The 25,383-nt window shown below is 45.0% G+C and overlaps 1 protein-coding gene across 1 annotated transcript in view; it reads left to right on the top strand.

Moving 5' to 3' along the window:
• Positions 1-25,383, top strand: part of glt1d1 (glycosyltransferase 1 domain containing 1) — a 47,012-nt gene extending 21,629 nt beyond the window's left edge. Inside the window, exons 7-12 of the mRNA XM_072682529.1 lie at positions 4,909-5,007; positions 6,123-6,172; positions 13,251-13,294; positions 14,712-14,832; positions 15,652-15,750; positions 23,386-25,383. Coding sequence (XP_072538630.1) covers positions 4,909-5,007; positions 6,123-6,172; positions 13,251-13,294; positions 14,712-14,832; positions 15,652-15,750; positions 23,386-23,532 — 560 coding nt within the window. The 3' untranslated portion in view covers positions 23,533-25,383. The remainder of the gene's footprint in view (positions 1-4,908; positions 5,008-6,122; positions 6,173-13,250; positions 13,295-14,711; positions 14,833-15,651; positions 15,751-23,385) is intronic.

The raw sequence follows: 25,383 nt of genomic DNA, 5'->3' as shown, positions 1-25,383 counted from the left end.
TCACTTCACCTCACTTTTTTATTGTCATGTCACATTAATACAGGAGTGAAAAGCTTGGGTGTATTTTCCCTCACAGTAGTACAAAAATAGAAATACTGAATATTTACACATTAACTTATACTATACACACACACACTATACACACACTCTCTATTTACAGTACTGCACTGTTAAATGTACAGGTTTGATGTAATCTGAATGTTTACATTATTTACAGAAGGCACTGGATGGGTGTGAGTGCAGGTGTAGTGTGGGTGGGTGGGGAGGAATCTTTGTGGGTGCAGTGTGACTGTGCAAGGGTTACAGTCGTAAGTGCAGGGGGCAGAGTGTGTTTGTATGGGGAGGAGGTGTGATGATGCGGAAGCTAGTGTTCATTCAGCAGCCTGATCGCTTGCGGATGGAAGCTGTCTCTGAACCCACTGGTTCCAGTCTTCAAGCTTCTGTACCTCCTGCCCCTGGGAAGCTGTGAAAACTGGCAGTGGTCTGGGTGGGTCCTTGACTTCCTTAGACAGCAGCTGGTGTAGAAATCCAGAAGGTTTGGCAGCTGAGGTCTGGTCCAAAAACCCAACATGCCGCTGAACCTTGCCGTCTGAAAAGCCCCATCGATGATAATTGACGCCCACAGAGCAGAGCCAAGTGAAGGCTGCAGGGAGATATCTGGGTGTTTTCATCAGAATGCAGTTTCTACGGTTTGGACTTGTGAGAATTGTGGAAGTCAAGATGAGATGTGGAGGACCAGGAAAAGTCCCGGAGAGGACTGCTGGACAATATGCTGGTAAGAAAGGCAAATCAAAACCCACGTATGACTGCCTGCAGTCTGCTGAAAGGATTAGCTGGTGCACTGTTCCACTGGGCAGCATTGCTTGCATGGACTAATCTTCTTGAAAGAGTCAGAAGATGGAAATCTCACCTGTAACCACATCACAGTCCTTACATTTGATGGAAAACGTACCTCAGATCCACCAAGTAGACACAAACTGCAGCTTTTGGGAGGGACCTAAACATCATGCAATGTTTGTGGATAGACCTTGGGCCTCTCCGTCCTTCCGGATAGGAGAATGTCCTAAACTACAAGAGCTAAAGAACGCTAAGGCTGGGAGTTCCACCAAATAAATGTGGTGTCTGGCGCTGTACGGCACCTGTAAGTATGTCACGCAGCTGACACAGTGAAGTAGTAGCACGTGTTGTGGTTGCTTTAGCCCTCACGTGCATTGTTAGCCTTTGCCATGGCATGTGTGCCAGTTAGCGTGCCAGCACTGGAGCCATATACACGCATGTATACACACCCCTTTCAACCCCGGCCAGCTCGGCCAGGCCGGTGTGGGCGACGTCACGAGCTGAAACAGATTAGGGCCCCTTAATCCAGCATTGTCACTGACCTGAGATTACTCCAGATTGCTTCGGGGAAACTTAATCGCGGTTGGCACCGTAGCGTCTCTTTTTTAGTCCTCCTGGATCCCCCGAGACCCCTTCATTTGGTTTCCTTGACCCGCTCCAGGTCAAGGTAATTAGCGGGAGTGTGTGGTGTTGATTTTATAGATCACACAGTTAAAGCTCCACAGTTAAGTCAGTGGAGCGAGATCAGTGGGCTTTAGCATGTGAGCTACGTTTCTGCTCTTCTTCAGATGTATGCTAATCAGCTGAAAGCTTCAGGTTTGAATAAGCTGCAGGGGAGAGCGATGAGACACGATATTCGAGTGTCTCGAGATAGGAGACAGGAAACAGAACTCTTCAGAGCCGGTGACCTTCTTCTGTTGCTGCAAGGTCAGCAGGGGCACTCTGCTGTTCTGGTCGGCAGCTACGCAGCAGGGGGCGCTGCACTGTATGTTGTGAGGGAGTTCTCCTGTGCCCATCATTAAAAATTTCGGAGTGTTGTGCCGCAGTAGCCCGTCTGTCAGTTTCACCCAGAGGGGATAGCCTTCACTGCCCTCACACATCGATGAGCCATGGATGCCCGACACCTTTTTTTGATTTGTCCCTCCTCAGACCACTGCCGGTTTTACCCAACAGTTGAATTGTTTGGTATCCACTATGATTTATTCAGTATCCACTATGAATTATTCAGTATCCACTATGAATTATTCAGTATGCACTATGATTTATTCAGTATCTACTATTAATTATACAGTATCTACTATTAATTATTCAGTATCTACTATGAATTATTCAGTATTCACTATGAATTATTCAGTATCCACTATGATTTATTCAGTATCTACTATTAATTATACAGTATCTACTATTAATTATACAGTATCTACTATGAATTATTCAGTATCCACTGTGAATTACTGTAGATTGCTCAGTATCCATTATGAATTCAGAATTTACCAAAAACTGGTCACACTGAGAATTATTTAGTATGCGCTATGAATTTCTCAGATTGTACTCTGAATATTCTATATCTATGATTCTTTCTGTACCTAGTATGAATTATTTAATATTTACAGTAGACTGTTCATTGCCCACTGTAAATTATTTAGTATGCACTATGAATTAGGCAGGGTCCACTATGAATTAATTAGTGTTTACTATGGACTATTCAGTATCTACCATGGGTTATTCAGTAGCTAATATGACTTATTCAGGATCCACTATGAATTATTAAGTAACTGCTATTATTTATTTAGTATGTACTATTAATTATTTAGGATCACTATAATGTTCATATTGCTCAGTATCTATTATGAATTATTTAACATCCACTACAAATTATTGAGCAATTACTATAAATTACGCCCCCCCCCCACACACACACACAGCCTCAGAGTTTAAGGGATTAAGATAGATGGCTAAAACTGTGTAAACGGGAGCGTGATCACTCTGTGGTTAATAGTGAGATGTCACAGCAGTGAGCAAGTGCTGCAGGGTTTCTGTTTTTAGACCCTCAGATTCTCCATCCCCAGAAAAAGAACGACAGATGCCGCTGTGATTGACAGACGGGAAGGTTTTCCCCCTGCAGTGCTGATTGTCACTGTTCTGCTCTGTGTTCAGGTGGGATTCTGTTCTGCCTAAGCAGCAGAAATAGTAGTTTCTGTGTGGAAGAAGGTGGGATACAGTGAGCAGCAGCAGAGTTCCTCCCGTGGCAGCGAGCGATGTGATGCGATGCGCCCGGAATGGTAAAGCTTTTCCCCAGGGGTGAGCGCTGCTCATCATTAGGGTGAAGAGTTCAGGAAAAGAATGCTTATTCATGTGCTCAGAAACCTCGTTTCCAATCCCTTGGAACACACACACAGCTGCACACACTCACACGTCCATAGCAGCACATTTCTGTGTGTAATCTGGAATAGGTGGGATTTACGCAGGATGATCTGGGCAAAAGCACAGATTTGGCTCCAGCGATGAGGGGCTGCTGCACAGAAATAACCTCTCCTGGAGGAAGGCCAGCATTCCCAGATCCCGTCCAACATCGAGTCGATCTGATCAATCCAGTATTGAACTGAAAAAGAATTTAAATCCATGGGCAGAACATGATTTTATCCATCAGGACTGGACCCCCTCTGATGTAGGTCCCACCTGACAACTTACAGGACTGCTTAAAGCCTTCCGAAGTCCTGTGGGGTCAATACCTCGCTGGATCAGGATCAAGGGCGACCTTCTCAATATTAGACTGATGGTGTGGTTTTTTTCATATTAAGCACAATATGGAATTCTTCTTGCTCCATAATCTCTAATCAGGCTCTGATTGGCTGATTTCCATTACCGGCGACAACCCACAGCATCCACATATTATAGATAGCGCAGTTTCTTCCAAAATCAGGCTCTATCCTGCTTGTGTTGGAGTAACTGTCTCTACTGTCCAGGGCAGAAGAGAGGCCTTCTACTAGATTTTGGAGGAGCATTACTGTGAGGGTTTGATTGCATTTAGCAGCAGGAGCGTTACTCAACTCCCCAACTCGTCCCAAAAGTGCTGGTAGATTACGAGCCATCATTCCAGAGAACACCTACCCCTAATTTCACTGCTCCTCAGCTCAATGCTGGGAAGTGTCCTCCATCTGCTCCAGAGGGTCCTATTCTATTGGCAGTACTTCTCAGTACCTCTACAGAGACTAGCCAAGCTGTGCGTATGTGTCAGCAGCAATGGGTGCAGCTGAAAATAGTAGCGGGATGCTTTCATTAGAAGGGGTGTCCACAAACTTTTGGACGCCGCCGCAGCAGCAGCATAGGTGAGCTGTAGTGTATGGAACTTTAACCCCCCCCCCCCAACACACACACACACACACACACACACACCCCTTTCCCTTGTGCACACACTGCAATTCTGCAGGAAGATTATTCTAGCTAAAGCACATTGTTACCAAACTCATGCATAATAACGACCCCCCCACCAACACCCCCACCCCCACCACAGTGAATGTCACGCTTGCTGTCGCTGATGTTTTTATGATCCGGTCTGATGGATTAGGATCGGACAGGGAGCGCCGTGAACGGGCTTGTGGTTTATTACACATTAAACATACATTAACTCATATTCCCCCTCCTGCGTGTGTACTGCCGGCTAGCCGCTGGTCACATGGCGGGCTTATAGCGCTGGAATAAGAAGTGACCTCCAGCGTGACCTCAGCTTGTGGAGAGGTGGAGGAAATCTTCCACCTCACCGGCTCTTCATGAGCCTTCACTTCGCCGCCTGCGTTGGCCTTGGGTTTGTTTTTTTCCCGGGTCCCGAACAATGGCTTGACCTACATCTCGTCCTTCGGCCTTGGTGGGAACTCTATCGGTTTCCGATCTGTTTGGTGGAGCGTGTGTGTGTGTGTGTCGCCCCGTCTGCTTCATTCAACGAGACAGTCGCTTAAAGTGAGGCTGTGGCCCGCAAACAAACCCGCCTCCTTTTTAAAGCAGCAATATGGTAAAAAGCCCCCCCATTCTCACACTGATCTACAGCCCCCTGTGCTTGGTTTGGTTCTGCAGGTGTGTGTGCGACGCGGGTAGAGGATCTGCACGTGTTCCTGCTGGTGTGTGGACTCCGACGGGTGAAGGACCCCCTGTACCTCCTGAACGCTTTCTCAGGTGACGTAGCTTCCACTCGGACTCTCTGACCTTTGTGTTGCTAAAGTCCGCTAAAAGCCGATTGGCTAATAAGCTAACTGGCCTGCTGACCACATCACCTCTGCCCATCTGATTTGCGTTAGGCTAAGCTAGCTAGCCTCTCTTTTCAGTACGTGCAGATTTAGGTTAAAAGTAATTAGTTAGCATTAGCATGTTAGCCCCCACAGCTCAGTTCCGCATTTGAAATGCTTCCGATAATTAGCATAAACGAATGAATGCTCACGATAGCTAACGATAGCATCGTTGTCACTGCGTTGACATGCTAACTACCTAATGTGACCAGCTGCCAACTACTGGTGATAGACTATATGGACAAATGTTTGTGGACACCCCTTCTAATGAGTGTTCGACCTTATATTTGAACTTTTAAAGATATTTCTGGGGGCGAGTTTTTTAGAGCGTGACATCAACGATCAGTGAGCACCCACAGCGCCCCCACCCTGTGGCTCTTGTAAATGCACATGGGGGGAGGGAGCTGGTTTGGTGCTGGATAGACTCAGAACAGAAATTTGACGCATTAGATATCTCGTAAGTGTGAAAAAAACGGCCTCATTTTGATGCAATATTACGATTATATCGCCCAAGCGTGGCTTGAATCAAATATTGCATCTTGTTCTGTAGTAAAATAAATAAATATAATAAAAATAAATAAAGGCATTCTGGGAAGGTCATGCTGATGCAGTTATTTACAGTAAAACGCAACGTTTAGCCTGAATGAAAAAGGCAGGGAGATGCAGGTGCTCCATTAGCATTTCAGGCGTATTCCTCCATTCATCCTCGCTTCCTCTCCTGCGGGCCATGCTTTAGAGTTTAGCTCTAATAAATACCTGATTTAGCTCATAAATGGATTATTAAGCTTTTATGCAGGGAAGCTCTGGAATGTGCAGTTCAGTTGTGCCCGAGGACTGAGATGAAAACCTGCTGATTTAATGTTCCACTGACTGCCGACCGATGACCTGCTGATCTGATTGCCTAAGGCTTGTGTGTGTGTTTGAGTGTGTGTGTGTTTGAGTGTGTGTGTGTGTGTTCTGTCTTATTTACATGGCTAATCTTCTGCTAGATCTTCTTTCAAACAGAATGGCACGCTCAGAACCCCCTGGTGATCCTCATCATCGTCGGCCCAAAGGTGAGCCCAAGCTGCCTGGAAGTGTGTGAGGAATTTACTGTGTGTGTGTGTGTGTTTGTGTGTGTGTGTGTGTGTGTGTGTGTGTGTGTGTTAGCACACCATTCTTCCTTGCCGCCTTTTCTCTTTGGCTTTGCTGCTGGTTGTGTGATAGTAGGTCATGGCTATATGTGTGTGTGTGTGTGTGTGTGTGTGTATCCTCTCATGACATCCCTGTGCTTCTTTAAGTAGATGTGTTAGCATTAGCACGCTAGTCAACGTGCCTCTGTGAGCTCTGAAGGTAGAGCTAATTGGATGTAATACAGATAACAGCATTAGCCGCCTCTAAGCCGGACTTATGGGAGGCATTGAGAGGCTCTCTGGAGCTGGAGCTGTGGGATCGCCGTGAGGAGGCGTGGCGGGGAGCGATCACCCGGAGGCCTGTGTGTGTGCTGCTGCCTTCATTTAGCCCTGGATCCCGTTTGCTTCCATTCTTTCCACTTTTAAAAATGTTGAAATGCTTCATTCGCGAGTTGGAAACATGTAGCCAGACGTTGCCAGGTTGATACACTGTGTGTCCAAATGTTTGTGGACACCCCTTCCATTGAATGCATTCAGCTACTTTAGATTGTAAGCACACACACACACACACACACACATACACACACACACACAAAGCTGTAGAGCAGAACTGCCAATAGAATAGGACTCTCTGGAGCAGATAAATATGAGCCTATTGGCACCGTGTCTAATGCCAGGCAGGTATAAAGCTCCCCAGCATTGAGCTGTGGAGCAGTGGAACTAACCATGATCTCTGGAATGATGGATGGTGCTTTATCCAATACTTTTGGGATGAGTTGGTGAATGCAATCAAATCCTCGCAGCAATGTTCCTCCAAAATCTGTTAGAAAGCCTTCTTCCCTGGACAGTAGAGGCAGTTACTCCAAATGAAATGATAAGCTCTGCTTTGGTTAGCTGAAATACATCACTGCAGTAGATTACAGCAGCCACGTAGCTTAGCTTAGCTTAGCCTAGCCTAGCCTAGCAAACAAAATGTGTAATCATTCTTTCCTGCATAGTGCTGCTGTGCTCTGGGTCCTCTCAGGGGTGTGTGGATTACTAGTTAAAGAAACTGTAGCCCGTTGGCTGGGTTAGCTTTTAGTCTAGCACCCGATCAGCCCATCTCCGGTCATCTAGCTTTTAGCCTTTTAGCCCAAGTTGCTGCAGCGTGCTGCAACCCCTTAGCGTCGGCTTCTGCGTACTGAAACCCATAGTGGTGTTAGCGAAGAGTGCTTGGAAGCTCAATGAAGACGGTCTGAGACACTGAGGCTCGGTCTGGGAGAAGGTGGCGGGTCTACCAAATGAGTAGACGAGTCTGGCTCTACTGCGCAGTTCTGGCTTCTGGCTTCATTTCTTTAGATCGGAAGGGAACAGAACCACGGCGTCCGTGTTTTCTACAGTCGTTGGTTCTCCTGGAATTTCTTTTGAAGGATTTGTTTGAGATTAACAGAACCACTTAAAATCCACTGCAGTCCAGTGTTCCCACCTGTACCCATCTTTATATTTGCCTCGAATAGGCCCATAATTCTTATTTACAATAATTCTGCTAACACATGACGCCAGCGTGCTAACATCCCTGCTGTGCTAGCGAAAGGGATCTAGCTGTTTGGAGCTAACGGCTAGCCTGTGGCAGGACATCTGCTGCTCCAGATTATGTCCTGGGCTTGGGAAGTGCTCGGCTGCCAAGCCTTTGGTGAGGTCAAACGCTACATGTGGGCCAGAGGAGGATCAGGCTAGACCGTCCAGGGGTTGGGCCGGATATTTGGATAAACATAAAAAAGGCCCCAAAAAAAAGGGAAGACAAAGATAGACAGAGGAATGAGGGGAAGATGGTGCTCCTGACCTTGAGTCTGTCTGGAGAGAAAGTGTCCTGGGAGGAAATTCAATGAATGAGTGTGTGTGTGGACACACCGGGACCCTTGTAGTTCACATGTGGTCGACTCTGCATCAGTGAAATGAAAAAAAAACAAACAAAACAGATGTTACTGCTTGTCCTGGGCTGACCTTTCAGGACACAGTTCAAATGTTCAGAGTCATTAAAAAAAAAGCAGTAGCCTCTTATTCGGCCTTGTTGGAGCCTTGACCTACAGCCTCTCTTTTTTTTTTATTTTTTTTTTAAGTGAATCCATAATCACAGCAACATGAGCTCAGACACCTGGTGACAGGCCAGGTACTGACCTACAGCCCATTTTTACAATATTTTTATGGTCATTTGTATGTTCATAAATTTACATTTACATTGGGTTCTGTGGCTCAGTGGTTAGAGCCCCTGGCTATTGATGACAGGGTTCGATACCCGGCCCTTAAGAACTCTCCATGCTCCCCAGGCGCCACAGCAATGGCTGCCCACCACTCCCCATGTATGTGTGTGTGTATAGTTTTTAAAGACATCTGTATCCAACATGGTTGTCTTGTCCTGTCTTGCCAATTAACCCACCTGTTCACAGCGCCCCCTAGCACTAGCAATGCTCCCGACACTAGAATGCTAAGGCCTTAACACACGTCTCCTCCGATACACGCCAAGCCAGACACCACCTCTCTGCAGCATTGCAGCATCCAGCAGCAGCTAACAGACACCTGTGCTGGCCGACATAGAGGGGAGAGAGCGCCATCTATATATCTGGAGAGAGAGATCACGGCCAATTGTGCTCTCTCTGACTCCGACCGCTGATGGCAAAGCGGCATGGCTCGGGATTCTAACTCATGACCCCCAGGCCACCTGTCACATGATGCCATCTCTGGGAGGCGTGAAGCTCCACCTCATCTTCACCTCAAACCCCTAAACAACGTCCCTTGTCCTGAGGAAGACGGCAGCTGGCGCCTTTGGTTTTCTGGTGTTTGCTCTGGACACTCCTTGTGTTTACCCCCTTCTGGGTGTATTGACCTAGGCCTGTGGCTTTAACTGTAGTTATTGGAGGCCCTGTGATAAAGAGGCTCAGCATGTATCCTGTCAGCACCTCGCAATCATTACATCCCTGCCCAACCGTGTGTGTATGTGTGTGTGTGTGTGTGTGTGTGTGATTTTCACTGGATTAACTGAATTAGGACAGGAGCACTTTTTCCTCTATCCTGGACTTACACATTGATCTCTGGCCACAGTCTGCATTTCAAGTTAAATTGGACATATCACTCCATCACAGCTCCACTGCTCCATCTGACTGCCCCAAAGACCTCAAAAAAAGGCCTTATCTGATATCAATAAGGCCGCTCTGCCCACATGCTGATGGTCTGCAGTTCCCTGTGGAGTTCCCTGTTCTGTCAGAAGTTGGAGGTGAAGAACCTGTGCTGACCTCTAGGAGCAGTTCCGGCCGGCACACTGATTTCTGCCACTGCTGGTAGACCAGTATGACCGTATGCGTCCACACACCTGCAGTTTCATCTACTTCCTTCACACTATGGTCTTTGGCCACGCCCCAAATGCAGTCACTCCTTTTATTCCAATCATTAACTCTATCTCTCTCTGCTTTGCGACCCATTTCCCACACATCCAACCAGACCCTCACTGCACTGTACTATTCTCAACGTCTGAGTCCCGTCACTCACACCCCATAGGTATTTATAGCCCCAGCATCATAGTGCAGCGCCATCCTTGGTAATGTGAGGTCGGCTAGGTGGCTGGTTGGTGGATGTCAGCGTCACTATGGCGATGTCTCTGAAACGTGGTGCCTGCAGGTTGGCCCCCCAACCCCCCAACAAAACTCCATCATAGCTGCTCCCTGAACCTCTTCACCGTTTTATTTCCACACCTACGCAGATGTTCTTTCATATCTCCAGCTTTAGTGAGTTGATGGCATCATTAGACGCTTCCCCGTGCCCCTGTTATTGTTTTTCAGGTTCTAATGATGATCCCTCTCTATCTTGGGTCTCGTCTCTTTGCCAGTTTATTGATGTTCAAAGGGGTTTGTGTTTGAGTGAAGTTGGCCTGCGGCACACCCCCGACACTGCCGACTCGGCACATGCGATCCTGAGCCGTACTGTGTGTGTGTTTTCCGTCGCTGTCTGATGAGAGGAATTTTGGAGTGGTTTTTTTTTGTTGTTGTTGTTGTTGTTTGTTTGTTTGTTTTGTTATTTTGGGAGCGAATTCACAAAGTCGACATCAAATGCAAGCCAGTTGTTGTGGTTGTGTTCTGATTCTCTTTGGTGTGTATAAAAGTGATATCCACCAGCAATTCTCAGTTCAAAAGGCCAGAAAATAGCAAGTCTGTTTAGCGTCAGTTTGTGTTAACATTACATTACGCTACAAGGAACCAACGATGAAAAACACGAAATAACGTCCTCATCAAAAGCACTCACGCGGAATAAGCAGCTGGGGGCGCGAGTGTGACTCGCGACTCGTAGGATTAATTTAGCGTCTTAGTGAGACACTTCTCAAAGAGATTACAAGATGTTCCTGGAAATTCCTCCTGGATTTCCTTCATGTCGAGCCCTGTGTGAAGCTGGGAAGACAGCAGCGTTCATATGCAGCATATAGCGACCCGTAAGAGCTGACCCATATAAGGTGTAACATAGATCATGTGACGTGAAGGTGTGCGAATCTTGACCTTTGAGGTTCTCAGCTTTTGTGTGATGTGATGTAAGAGAACGTACAGCTTATCCCAGATGCACCCAAGGCATACCCTAGCGTTCGTTTACCCTGAAGGCTGGCTAACAGGCCAATCACATTGTCAACTTTCCATAATGCTTTTCTGACACTGCAGGACCCCACAGTTCTCTATAACCATACACTGAAGTACCTGACCAGAGCAAATTAGCGGAGGTTGTGGAGGAAAATTGTGGAGGTTAAGATGATATCTCCAAGGCCAAGGAAGCTCTTGGAAAGAACTACTCATATGCTGGTAGGAAAGGCAAATCAAAGCCCAAGAACCTGCAGCAGAGTCAAGAGGGTGGTGCACCGCTCAACTGAGCAGCATGTGCATTCATGAGAAGGACACCTCACCTGCGAACTCTGCTAAAGAACACCTGGAGTCCTGAGAAAGTCCTGAGTGCATAAGGTGTCCAAACCTTTGCACAGGCCACATTTTTATTTTGTGCATGTAGATCTTTTATGATTACTTATACATGGACAAAAGTATTGGGACACCTGGTCATTCATTATTTGTTTCTACTGGATTTTGAAAGTTCGCGAAGTCAGGATGTTGGATGATGATCACCACCCCACCTCATCGTCCCCAACGGAGCACCGTCCATCATTCCAGAGGACACAGTTCTCTTTAATACTGGGGGGCTTCTTCATACCCCTCCTCTAGCCCACGCCTGGCTTTACACAGTTGGTGCCGACAGGTTCATGTGTACTGTATCTTCTCCGGATAGTCTTATTCTATTGGCAGCACTTCTCCACTACAAAAACTAGACCAGCTGTGTGTGTGTGCGCAGTTGCACATCTGTGTCAGTGCAGTAGGTGCAGCTTAAAGTAGCTGAATGCACTTGTTAGAAGGGGTGTCCACAAACATTTGGCACAGTAGCCTGTAGGTAAACCTGTTTAATTCTTGATGACAAACACACATGAAAAGAAGTGTGTGTGCTCTTTGGCGTAGCGGCTTGTGTGGATGCTGGGTGGAGGTCTGAATCACAGCTCTAATGAGCCGAATAATCAGGGAGGGAGTGAAATCACAGCTACGCTACGCTACGCTAGCACGCATGCACGCACGCTCGGCACATCTCTGACCTAAATTGCATGCGCTGCCACCACCGCTGCCACTGCCGCCGCTGCTGCTGCTGCTGCTGCTAGTGCCGGGCCAGCTAATACATGCAAAGCCCTCATCACAATTAATCAGATTGAGCAACAACCCCTCCCTGACCCTAATCTCTGAAAATCTACAGGATTTTCAAATGCATTTTCCCCCCAAGGCTAGCAAGGCCCATGTCAGCTCTGATGATCAGTGTGTAGCATTGTCTTGTCCAGCGGCTGTGATTTGGGTATTACTGAAATGATTTCACAAAGTAGATGCCTCTAGAAGGAGGGAGGGTGGGTGGGTGTGCGGGTGGAGGGGGGATAAATGGGGATAAACACACAAACTTGCACCGCTTATTGTTTCTAAGCAAAGATGAGCCGTGGTGAAGCTTACATAATAGAGGAAAGACATTTATCTTGTGTTTTTTATTTATTTATTTTTTATCACGGCCTGGCCCCGAGTCACTTTCCCCGTCCACTCCGCCTCACTTCAGAGCATAGCTGAAGATCCTCTGCCCCTGTGGAGGGACAGTATCGTGAAAAAGTGAATGCTTTTAAAACAGTGAGGACTTTTACTGCATGAGTCTGTAAAACCACACACTTTATTTTCTGGCCAGGAACATTTTCCTATTAATCAGACATAATGAATATACAGCATAAGTCTCGTAATGCCTAGTTTATTTCAATAGATTTTCAGTACTTCCAAATAAAATGAAATTGTAGGCTTTTATAATTCCCGAAGACCAAAAATTAAATACAAAAACATTTTGTATGTACAGTATATCGCCGCTGTCCAATTAAAAACATGCATCTCCAAAATGCTGAGTTTGCAGGAGAATACAAAAAATGTGAACTCTGAATGGAGGTCAATGTAAAATTTTAGTTTAGTCTTATAGAGCATTTCTATTGGTCGATTCCTGCAGAATGACTTACACAGTGTATGTAATTACAGAAGCATCTACAGGGTTCAAACTATGGAGAAAACTAAAAACGGACACAAAAATGTAGAGACACGTTTTCATTGGACATCAGTGATATGAAGTTAGAACTAAACTCTAGTTTGGCTTGATTTTATATTGGAAAGCTTTCAGATCGTAACAGGTTTCAAAATATTGTAACTTTAAAAATCTTTGCAAAACTAATTTCCATTCATCCACCTTCTTACCCACTTCTTCCTGGTTCTATTATATGGCAAAATATACTGTGTGTCTCTCTCTCGCTCTCTCTCTCTCTCTCTCTCTCTCTATATATATATATATATATATATATATATATGCAATATAGAGAAAAAAATCATATATATATATATTTAATATTAACACATATGTTAATCATATCTCTCTTTCTCGCTCTCTCTCTCTCTCTTTTTAGATCGACCCCGTGTTCAGCTCAGAAGTGGAGGAGAGTGTGAAGAGGTAAAACTTACATTCTTCATCCTTTCTTCACCCTCCTCTTAAACCCTCTCCCAAAGCTCCTTGATCTGAGCCCCATTTCATCCACTAGTGCACTACTGAAGGTCAGCGATCAGCGTTTCTGCTTCATCAGTCCTGATGGGTTATAAGGATGTACAGATGTATGTCTACACCTGTCAGACGTAGCTCTGCTGAAAGAGGAAAGCTGAACAGACTCTCAGTGATGTGAGGAGAGGAGGGTGCCGTGTTATCTGACTAATCCCGTCTAAACAGAGGAAGAACTGGAGAAGGTGGAGAAGGAAGGGGGCAGAGGAGGTGGAGAGGGATAGGAACCTCTGCTGCTGTAACTGTGCTCTGCAGGCTGGCTGCTTCAGCTGCTTCAGACACGGCTCTGATGAAAGACCTCAGTGCTCAGCTGCAGCAGTGAGAGCGGTTCTGCACCTCCCGTTCACCTTCCTGAACCAGGACATGGTTTCTCTTTTTTTACAGAGATGCTTGTACGTCTTCCTCTAAATGAATAAACCTGTGGACACTCTATAAACAGTCTATAAATAAACACTCTATAAAGAAACACTCTCTAAAACAAACACTATATATAAACTTTCTATAAATAAACACTATAAATAAACCCTCTATAAATATACACTATAAACACTATAAATAAATACTATGAATAAACACTGTAAATAAATACTATAAATAATCACTCTATAAATAAACACTATAAATAAACCCTCTATAAATAAACACTATAAATAAACCTTCTATAAATAAACACTATAATTAAACCCTCTATAAATAAACACTATAAATAAACAATATAAATAAACCTTCTATAAATAAACACTATAATTAAACCCTCTATAAATAAACACTATAAATAAACAATATAAATAAACAATATAAATAAACCTTCTATAAATAAACACTATAATTAAACCCTCTATAAATAAACACTATAAATAAACCTTCTATAAATAAACACTATAATTAAACCCTCTATAAATAAACACTCTATAAAATAAACTCTCTTTAAAGAAACACAATAAAATAAAAATGGAAAACTTGAAAAATGTACATATATATAAATTATATTAATCTAGTAAAGTAGCATAGTGATGATAACTCTGATAATTAATATGGAATAGTATTGCACCCGAGTTATTGCACACATTAAATTGAATTACAGTACTGTTATTACTGCACATATGAACAGTATCAAAAGTATTGCAGAGCTGAACCATAGTGAAGGTCGGCAGGTTTGGGCTGCTGTTTGGGAGCAGAACCTGACCACTGATGACGGTCTGGAAGATGGCTAACACACACTCTGTATCAGCAGATGATCTACAGTCAGCCTCTAACTGAACACCACTGTGAGCATTCTGAGACTTCTCCGTGTGTGTGTGTGTGTGTGTTTTAGATCTGCTGGAGTGTTTCTGGCTGCAGAAAGGAGTCAGGAGGAACTTCACGCTGCTATGCAGAAATCCTTTGCCGTGGTCAATTCCTCTATTTCTGAAGGCATGTCCGCCGCAATTTTGGAGGTATTGCGTCTCCTGCCTCTTCATCTCAAATCACCTTTACTACTTTATACCATAAAATACCATAATACCAGTTCCAGTGCTCTCCTGGAGGAAGGGCAGTATTCCCAGTGCCTGTCTAACACCTAGTTGCACCTGACTTTATGTTTATTTGGGTTTATTCTAATGTTATATAGAGTTAATTACTGGTAGACGCTCTCACTGACCACTGACTTTGTTTATTTGGGTTTATTCTAATGTTATATAGAGTTAATTACAGTTAGACACTCTCACTGACCACTGACTTTATGTTTATTTGAGTTTATTCTAATGTTATATAGAGTTAATTACAGTTAGACACTCTCACTGACCACTGACTTTATGTTTATTTGAGTTTATTCTAATGTTATATATAGTTAATTACAGGTAGACACTCTCACTGACCACTGACTTTGTTTATTTGGGTTTATTCTAATGTTATATAGAGCTAATTACAGGTAGACACTCTCGCTGACCACTGACTTTACGTTTATTTGGGTTTATTCTAATGTTATATAGAGTTAATTACAGGTAGAAACAATTCTTGCCCCTCTAGAGCTGCCCCGGTCAACTGTAAGCACATGAATCCCTGCTGCATCATCAGACCTGCTATCACTTCACCTCATTGTGTGGATCAGTAATCTCATTCCTCTGTATCAAACACTGCTGATTAGCATATTTCAAAAAGGGATTAAAGTGCTAATTAAATTGATGTTGTCGTCCTTGGCAACCCAGCGTGTCTTCATTTGCTCATTGTGTGCAATTAGTCATTTATTTAATTGTAAGATCTGCTCTGCTTTTTAGGCCATGGATCTGGGCTTGCCGGTTTTGGCCAGGGATATTCCCGGGAATGCTGCAGTAGTCCAGCACGAAGTCACGGGGCTGCTGTACTCCTCACCTGAGGTAAGATTGGGAGATGTTTACCGGTGACCTGTCCCTGATTCTCGACACAGTTGTTGGTTTTTCTAATGGACATAACACCTAACACATAACACCAAGCCTTATATTCTCATATACACTGTCCAAATGTTTGTGGACACCCCATGTGTCCACAAATATTCAGCTCCTGTAGGCTTCTTAAAGATGCACCCATTGCTGACACAGATGTGCAAATGCCCACAAACACACACACAGCTTGTCTAGTCCCTGTAGAGAAGTACTGCCAATAGAATAGGACCCTCTGCAGGAGCAGATACAGTAAACATAACCCTATTGGCACCATGTTGCCTAATGCCAGGCGTGGGCAAGAGAGGTATAAAGCCCCCCAGCAGCATTGAGCTGTGGAGCAGGATATACAACCAAAACTGAGATGATCATGTTCTATACTGTTTGAGGAAGACCAGCTTCCCCACCTAAACACTTCCAACATATCTGAGTTCAAAGGAATGTTACCAGTGAAAAAAGTGGCTGTTGTCCATTAATTAACGCCAGAACAGTAAATATCAGCCCCATCAAACTGATGGTGATGATGATCATATCTGCAGTGTGTTTCTAAACCATCTGGGTCCAAAACATGGAGGGGAGTCCCATTGTTTACTCTCAATGGTTGGGAACAGTGTGGGTAACTACCTCCACCATGTTTGAAGGCTGCACTTTAGCCTGCATAGCTAGGAGCACTTATTTCATTTATGGCATTCATCCAGAGCAACTTACAAGGTTACTCATATTACAGAGGCCCAAGGACTCTGTAGCGCAGCATAGTCATCCAGACCGGGAATTGGACCCCAGTCTTCCACATGGTGTGGCAGCTTATTAGCTGGTAGTGATGTTATCTGTTGCGCCACTCCGACAGATGTCACTCATTGTTTGCTTTGGGGGTATGTGACACTACCTCCACCATGTTTGAAAGCTGTACTTTTGACTATGCCAAAGGTCCATTAGGTTAGAGTTTCCCCCCACTTTAGGTCATGCCCTTCTCTCCACTAGGTGACGTTCCACCTTAAGGTCAGTTCATCACTGGAGAACAAGCTCGAAAGCCCGACCCAATAAGAACCCAACCTACTCGCGTCACGCTGAGGACTTTTATCCTTTACAGACTCGTCAGGCCGCGAGTGCAGACAGGCTTAAGGTTTCATTGGCTTAGATTGCTCGCGGGAAAGTTTTAACTTTATTAGCCAGCTAAGTGTTTTTCAGATTGCATCCCAGGTTCCTGCTGCTGGATGAGATTGTGTTTCTGCACGAATTCTCACCATAAAACGAGCCATTTGCCCGAAGGAGTGTATAATGAGGGGAGCGGAGAAAATAAATGAATACTTTGCCTTTGTACAGTGCTTTCCTACACGCTCAAAACACCCTTTGACATCGATCCTCAATCACCACCGAGATGAAGCACTCACCCAGAGTGTGCTGGGCTGGCCATATGCATTCCAGCTCCCACCAGCTGATCTGTAGATGGAGGATTATTAGTCAATTATGATTGAAGGTGACATTGTGACACGTTTGGGCAGGACGTTGTGATTATTAATGAGAATAGCTTGCCACTGGATGGATATTTAGAGTTATAACCTTCAGACGTCCAAATATGTTGTTTTTTTTTCTCCACTATTAAAAAGAATGGTTTGGTAAAATTAAATATGCAAATATGCAAATTATCTGCGTCACTGTCCACATACCCCACATGTAGGCATTGTGTATATATATATACTGATGAATATAACAATATAAATGTATATGTATACTCTAGGGACAAATGTATTGGGACACCTGCTTGTTTATTGTTTATTCCGGAATCAAGGGAATTAAAGAAATTCACAGAAGAAGACATTCTACTAGATTTGGGAGGAGAATTGCTGTGAGCATTTGATTGCATTCAGTGACAAAAGCGAGGTTAGTGAAGTCAGGATGTTGGAGGATGATCACCACCCCATCTCATCATCCCCAACTCATCACAAAAGTACTGGATGGAGCTCCACCACCCATCATTCCAGAGAACACAGTTCTTCCACTGCTCCACAGCTCAATGCTGGGGGGCTTCTTTATACCCCTTTAGCCTGGCGCCTGGCCTGGCACAGCATGGTGCCAGTAGGTTCATGCTTACTATCTGAGTCCTATTCTATTGGCAGTACTTTTCTATAAGGGCTAGTAAAGCTGTGTGTGTTTGTAAATTCTCACTCACAGTTCCCTCAAACAGCTCAAGGTCCAGGTCTTTATTAATGTGAGGAGATCTGTAGAGTGAGCCTGGGCTGAGGGCAGGAGAAGAAGGCTGAAAAAAAGCCCCAAGAGAGTCTTCCTACCATCAGCTTCACTGGAAAAGGCCTGGATTCCTTCAGGAGTGTGTGCAGATGTAGTAAAGCACTGTCACGTAAATCAAATGGTCAGGCCTACTTGGTTACACCAGCTTAACCTTCCACAAAGAGAGCAAGCGTGCTAGCGGTCAGTGCTGGACGGTGCATGGGCATCTTGAGAGTCTCTGGATTCCCTGTGAATATCCTGTCTCTTGGCAAGGATGAGCCCCAACTTGTTTGTTAAAATGAAAGCTACCAGAGAGACTTAGTCCTCTGTAGTCCTCTGTAGTCCTCTGTCCCGGGGCAGTAAGCAGCTGAGTGATGCCCAGAGCTGCTTAAGAGGTCACACGCTGCGAGAATTATCACTCGCCGCCCTGCCCGCCAACTCCCGGCCAGCGAGAACAAGGCCGGTCAAATGCTGCATCCGTCTCGGGTTGGCACTTTTCAGATGTTCTGCTTTCTACGGGCGGAGGCCGTATTTTACGGCGTTATCGACGGAGCGTAGAATGAAATCCTTCTCAAATGTGTTTAGAGGGCAGATTTTGCATCGCCTTGCAAAAAGCAGCCCTGTGTCTGTTTCTCAGAGAAACCAGCGAAGCCTCAAAATCGAATGGGGAAATAAAGTTATTGACACAATATGTCACATTAAACCTTCCCTCTTCAAACATTTCCTAAACATCTCTTTTAGCACGACCTCGAAAAAAGGAGCCTGCTTCCATTTGTCAAAGGAACCGATGAAGCCTGAAGAATCATCCGTCCTTCATTTGTTTCGGCTGCCTCGTTCTGGAGCTCGCAGCAGATTGAATGATTGAATGATTGTGCTTGAGTCAACAGACCACCAGCACCATGCTAAATATGCTGGTCGTCTTTTAGAGGGTGTGCACTCATTAGATTTGCTTGTTCAGTTCACCATATTGACTGAAACATACACTGAAGGGCAGCGGTGTAACGGATCACAAAACCCGCGGTTCGGATAAGATCAGGGTTTTTCGATCACGGACACAAATGTGAGACGGTCATTTTAACTTTAACTTCAGTTTGAAGGGTTTGTCTGTGTTAGTGACTTTTATTTTGTATTAATGATTATTATTATTTATTATTTGTATTAATTACTTATTTTGACACAGTCTGTTAATTGTTAATATATAACAATTGAAGTATCAACTGAAGCTTTTTACTCCAGTAAAAGTGTAAAAGTACTGGTTTCAGAACCACTTCAAGTAGAAAAGTAAAAGTAAGGAAAACAAAGGCCGAAAGCTTAGGCCGCACCACAGGGGTCTATAGTGCACTACACCCCCCCGCCCACCCTCCCCTCCCCAAAAACCCATTTCTCTAAAAGTCATAATGAGGAGAATGATCTATTAAAATGTTGATGTTAAAAATGTTGGGCTGCACTAGGCTCCTGTTTCAGCTGCAGATCTGCCCATTGAAAATGAAGCATTTCAGTAATATCAGCTCTATTAAAGGAGCGTCTCTGTGCTCTACTGAGCATCAACATGAGCTTCATGGAGGAAAATATGAGGAGTCGTTGCCTAGAAGTTTTGTAAAGCTGCAGAAAGTCAGACTTCAGAGGCGTGTGATCAATAAGCTTTATTGGAATGTAAATGTGGCGCTCAGTCGGGACGTTTCACTGCAGCTCTTGAGTCTCTGCCACGGACACAGTCTTCATACTAGACTACAGACGTCTGCTGTGAGCTCGCTGGAGAGTGACGGGACGTGTGCAGGTGTGATGGATCTCTTATAAACCAATAGGGAGTCAGAATGGTGTCTGTTTATACTTCTCATCCAACCATGATCAGACTCTCACTTTCCGGATGGAGAGATTTATCTGGAGAGGGTTTTTATTGATGACGAGCCGGAATGAAAACAAAGGGAAATGAAATAGGAGGAACGAGGCTGTTTTTAAAATGTAAGGAGGAGAAAGTTCAGATAATTGGGTGAAATTAAAGACGCAGAAGTAAAAAGTCGCTGAAAAATAAATAATTACTCCAGTAAAGTTTAGATAACCAACATTTCTACTTAAGTAAGATAAGGAAGTATTTGTACTTCGTTACTGGACACCTCTGCAAGGGACGGGGTACCTAATAAAGTGGCACTTGAGGCCTGACTTCTGGCCTAAGTTAAGAAATCCTGCCTTATGCCCTAATGACCTCCAGGCAGGTTGCAGAGTGTCCGTGGTAGAAGTGCTGTCATCTGCTGCTTTGGGGTCTGAAGTTCTTTATGTGGAGCACATATGTGCGCTACGCTAAGCCTTGATTTGTTTGATTGTTAAGACGCTAACAAAGAGACTTACCATGGCCCTCTTCCACATCACTGAGGCTACCTGACCAGCAAGCACGACCTACTGAGGACAAACACGGTACCCATGCCGCTGCTAATCCTACGTGTCCAAATGTTTGTGGGCTCCCCTTCTAATGAATGCATTCAGCTACATTAAGTTGCTGACCCATTGCTGACACGGTCACGACTTGTCTATCCCTGCAGAGTAAAGTACTGCCAATAGAATAGGACTCTCTGGAGCAGATGAACATAATTAAACATATTGGCACCATGCTGCCCAATGCCAGGAGTGGGCTAGAGCATTGAGCTGTGGAGCAGGGGATGAACTGGTTGGTGCTCCATCCAATGCATTTGGGATGAGTTGGGGATGTGGTGGCATGGTAATCGTCCAACATCCTGAGCTCAGAAATGCTCTTGTCAGTGTTGCTTGAATGCAATCAAATCCTCACAGCAATGCTTGCTCCAAAATCCAGTAGAATGTCTTCTTCCCTGGACAGTAGAGACAGTTACTCCAGCAAAAGCAGTATTTTTTCAGTACCCTTGATTTCAGAAGAAGCCACGAATGAGCAGGTGTCCCAATACTTTTGTCCATTTTTGGAGGTCAATGAAATTTGTCATCTTTAAACCAGTTTCTTCGGATTTTGGAAAGGTACCTTCGCTGGCTCGAGGTGCTTCGTGATCCGCCGTGTCGAGATCCTGCCTCGCCTCGCAGGACAAACTTTACAAGACGCTGTACGAGACCTGCGTTTTATGCAATGCGAGATTCGTCTGGCTGCGAGGTTCTTCGGATTTTGTCACCCGCTGAGCTGAAAGCAGCATCATTAGGCTTGCTCTGCAGCATGCTGGGAAACTGGACTCACCGTGGTTCTCTCACTATGCCCAGGGACCTCAGATAAAGACGAGTGCCGGGGCTGGGGAAGAGTCTCGTTCACGCTGTTCGCTGGATAGTTCTCTTCTTCCGTATCCCTGGATAAGATCAGCCAGCAGGGAGTCCGGGGGGGGCTTTGTACGATAAGCCATGTTAAAAGGAAACACACTTACTCTGCACATCCACAGCCCTACTCCACCACGCTGCCTGACGCTCCAATGTGGGAACCTTTTCCACACCAGGAAAAAAGGAAAAGGGACCAGTTGAAGGAGAGACGGTAAAAGGGTGTCCTCCATCATCAGGGACGTGAATTGAGTCCCGGCTACGGGTGTCCTCTAATGCTGATGCTGTGATGAGGAGGGAGTACCTGTGAGTGCTCTTCAGCGAGGAGTGAGCAGCATTAGCAACATTCAGGGCTCAGGCCAGTCGTCTCCACCTGCCATCAAATCCTATTACCAAAACTCACACCAGTGACCAGTCTCAGTCTCTGTCCTCAGTCCTGTCCCAGTCTCTATACTTATGCCTGTTCCAGTTCCTTATTCCTGTTCCAAGTCTGTACTCAGTCTCTGTACATATGACTGTCCCAGTCTTGGTCTCTGCCATCAATCCTGTCCCAGTCTCAGTCTCTGTACATATGACTGTCCCAGTCTTAGTCTCTGCCATCAATCATGTCCCAGTCTCAGTACATATGACTGTCCCAGTCTTAGTCTCTGCCCCAATCCTGTCCCAGTCTTAGTACTTATGCTTGTCCCAGTTTTAGCTTGTGTCCTTATTCCTGTTCTAGTCTAGGTCTCTGACCTAATTCTTGTCCAGATCTCAGTCTCTGTCCTTATTCCTTTCCCAATTTTACTCTGTCCTTATTCCTGTCCCAATATCAGTCTTTGTACATACACCTGTTCCAATCTCAGCCACTGTCCTCAGTCCTGTGCCAGTCTCAGTCTCTGTACATATGACTGTCCTAGTCTTAGCCTGTGTCCTTATTCCTGTTCCAGTCTAGGCCTCTGACCTAGTTCTTGTCTAGGTCTCAGTCTCTGTCCTTATTCCTTTTTCCCAATTTATGCTCTGTCTTTATTCCTGTCCCAGTCTTAGTATCTGTCCCTATTCCTGTCTCAGTCTCAGTATCTGTTCATTTTCCAGTCTCAATTTCTTTCCCAAGTCCTGTCCCACCCTCAGTATTTGTCCTTATTCCCAACTCACTTTCAGTCTCTGTCCCTGTTCCTGTCCATCTCCTGTGATGATGACTGCATATGCTTGTTTGGCTTTATATTGGTTGCAGGCCTGTGAGGGCTGGGTGTAATCGGTCTGTCATGCTGGCAGAGTTATTCGGCTGCTCTGTCTGTTTTGCAATAAGACAGTATAAAAGCCCCATTGTTTACAAGCCCAGTGCTCCTATAGCTCTCAGTCCAACAGATGCCACTCCACTTTATCCCTCTAAAGGTGCCAAACGAGGCCCTCAGTGGCGTCTCTGCGACGCAGTGAGGGTGCCATTATTGGGTTTAATCCGGTGATATTTTCCTGTTGGCCCCCAACTGCTCCGGAGAAGACAGCTGGTATTTAGTAATTGTCATTGTTTATTTGTTTTCCTGGCAGCTCTCATAAAGTTGGGTTTTAGAAGGCGAAGTGCTGATTGTTAGAAAAGGCGGTGAAGGCGAGCTGAATGAAGGCGAGCTGACACAGATGCCACAATTCAATTAGTGAGGATGAGGTACGAATAAACACGCATCACCTATAAAGCCTGGTGTGGGTCCCTGCAGAGGGGTTGCTATGGATACTCCTCTCAGCCTGACTGCTTTTAAGCTCAGGGGTGGAATTAAATGTGTAGGTCTCGTCAGGGTAACTAAACTTAGCTTGGGGTGCACCTTTATTCACATATATTTATGGATGTGTGTGTGTGTGTGTGGACAAAAGTATTGAGACACCTGCTCAATTCATTCATTCATTGCGTTCAGCAACAAAAGTGAGGTCAGAATGTTTGATGGTCCCCAACTCCTCAACTCATCCTGAAAGCATTGTATGGAGCACCACAGCTCAATGCCAGGGGGCTTTATACCCCTCTAGCCCACGTCTGGCATTAGGCAGCATGGTGCCAATAGGTCAATTCTTCAGAGAGTCCTATTCTATTGGCGATTCTGTAATGTACACTGTTATTATCTTGTTCCTCTCCAGGAGTTTGTGAGCCTGTCCCAAAGACTGCTGAGTGATGCTGAACTTCAGGAATCCCTCAAGAGGAACGGGAAGGACTACCTAACAGAGCACCATGACCCTGCCAAAGAGAGGACCACTTACCAGAAGCTGGTGGACATGCTGCGCTGAGCAGTAGATGGAGCTCTAGAGGTTTACTGTATTTTAGCACATCTGAATGTCGGACTTTTGAAAGCCTTAGTGTTTTGTAAAAGGTCTTTTGTACACATTTTAAATTATTTTTTTTTTGTCACAAGGGACAACCTTTCGATCTCTTGTAAGAATCATCTTTGCAGCAGACTGTGCTGAGGCAGAGGTAGACCTGTCGTCCTCTACACCTGAAAGTTTTAGTTCGTTTACAGGAAAAGTTTGGATTTTTTGCACTAGGATGAGAAAGGGCATACTAGATTACTATGTTTACTTCATTTAGCCTTGCTACTTTTCTATTGGTTTATTAGTTTCTTTTCTTATTTTTCATTTTTCAGATTTCCCCTCATTTTTCTCCCCAATTTGGACTTCCAATTACCCAACCCATATATAACCCCCCTCCCCAATCGCACAAAATGCCCCCCTCGCCAGTAAGGGTTGACTAGCACATGCCCCCTCGTACTGCTCGCTCATTTTCTGAACTGCTGCCGGGCAACCAACGTCCCTGGAGGCGGCCGGCACCGCAACGAAGCGATAAGGGGGGGGGGGGGGGGTTCCATCTACCCACCCTGGAAATAGCAAGGCCAGTTGTGCTCTCTTCATGGCTAGCGGCATGACTGGGATTCGAACCAGCGTCTGCCGCCAATGCAACGTCACCAGGAAACCAACCAACACGCTCAGAGGAAAGCGGCAGGTACCGAGCTCTGATACAGTGATGTGGAGAGAGAGCACGAATGACCCGGCAACCCACTTAGAGAGACCAAGGCCAGTTGTGCTCACTCCGGCTCCGGTTGCTCATGGCTGGCAGCATGACCTGGGATTTGAACCAACAACCCCACCCATGGTGGCAGCCCCTTAGTTCTCTTGAATCTCCAGCTTTGATCAGTCTTTGTCCATAGCTTTTCAGGGCTTTATATTAAGGCCAAGCTTTTCAAAACCAAACGTCCCACTTGTGACCAATCCATTGCATCCTAGACCTGAGGCAAAGACACAACTGTATATATGGAAAAAGCAATATTGCAAACTGCTGCTTCCCCCAGTTTTACTCTGGGATGTGCATTTATCATATCTGATAGCAGTTATTACTCAGAAGAGATTATAGTTTACAGTGTCTACCTTGATCCATGTACCTGTACGAAGTTTTTACACTTTTATAAATCTAGATATTGTACGCTGGTGCTGCTGTATGTAGTCCTGGGGGACTCTGGGGGGGTGAGGGTTTGGTGGGCATTTGTAATCAGGTTTGGGTTCGATCCTTATGGACACAAGGTTTCATTTGTATAGAAGTGTTGGGGTGACTTTCTTTTTCTTAAATATTTATTCTCTTTGGTATAAATGCATTCTGTCAGTAATCTGGTAAATATACCGTGCTGTGTAAATTCATTTATTAACGTCATTTACTTTCCAGTCTAAACAGTCATGCAGTTGCAAGTTGAAGGTTCTTCATTTTTCATTTTGCATAAGGAAGCAGAAGGTAAATAAACAGGGGTTTCCAGAACTAGGCTTCAGAAAATGACCCACAACAACCATGCAAGGCCTGGTAGACCCCCATTAAATAGAGTTCTACCCGCCAGGTGTCCACAGGTGAGAAGGCCACTCAATGCTGTGGGCCTGAAAGGATGTGAGGAAGGATGTCAAGAAGCTCTTTCTGGGAAAAGCAAACTGCTTGTTCTCAAAACAGTGGGCTGACGACTCCAGAGTCCAGACCTCAACATCATTGAATGTGTTTGGGATGGTGAACTTGAATGGTGAGATCTGCCTGCAGATTTCAGAACACCCCCACCACCATGTTTAGCAGATAAGTATCTATCCATACACTATATGGACAAAAGTATT

The sequence above is a fragment of the Salminus brasiliensis genome, chromosome 6, assembly GCF_030463535.1.
Source record: "Salminus brasiliensis chromosome 6, fSalBra1.hap2, whole genome shotgun sequence".
In the NCBI taxonomy this organism is placed as follows: domain Eukaryota; kingdom Metazoa; phylum Chordata; class Actinopteri; order Characiformes; family Bryconidae; genus Salminus; species Salminus brasiliensis.
The sequence above is the reverse complement of the archived record's forward strand: the minus strand, read 5'-3'. Positions and strand labels throughout refer to the sequence as shown.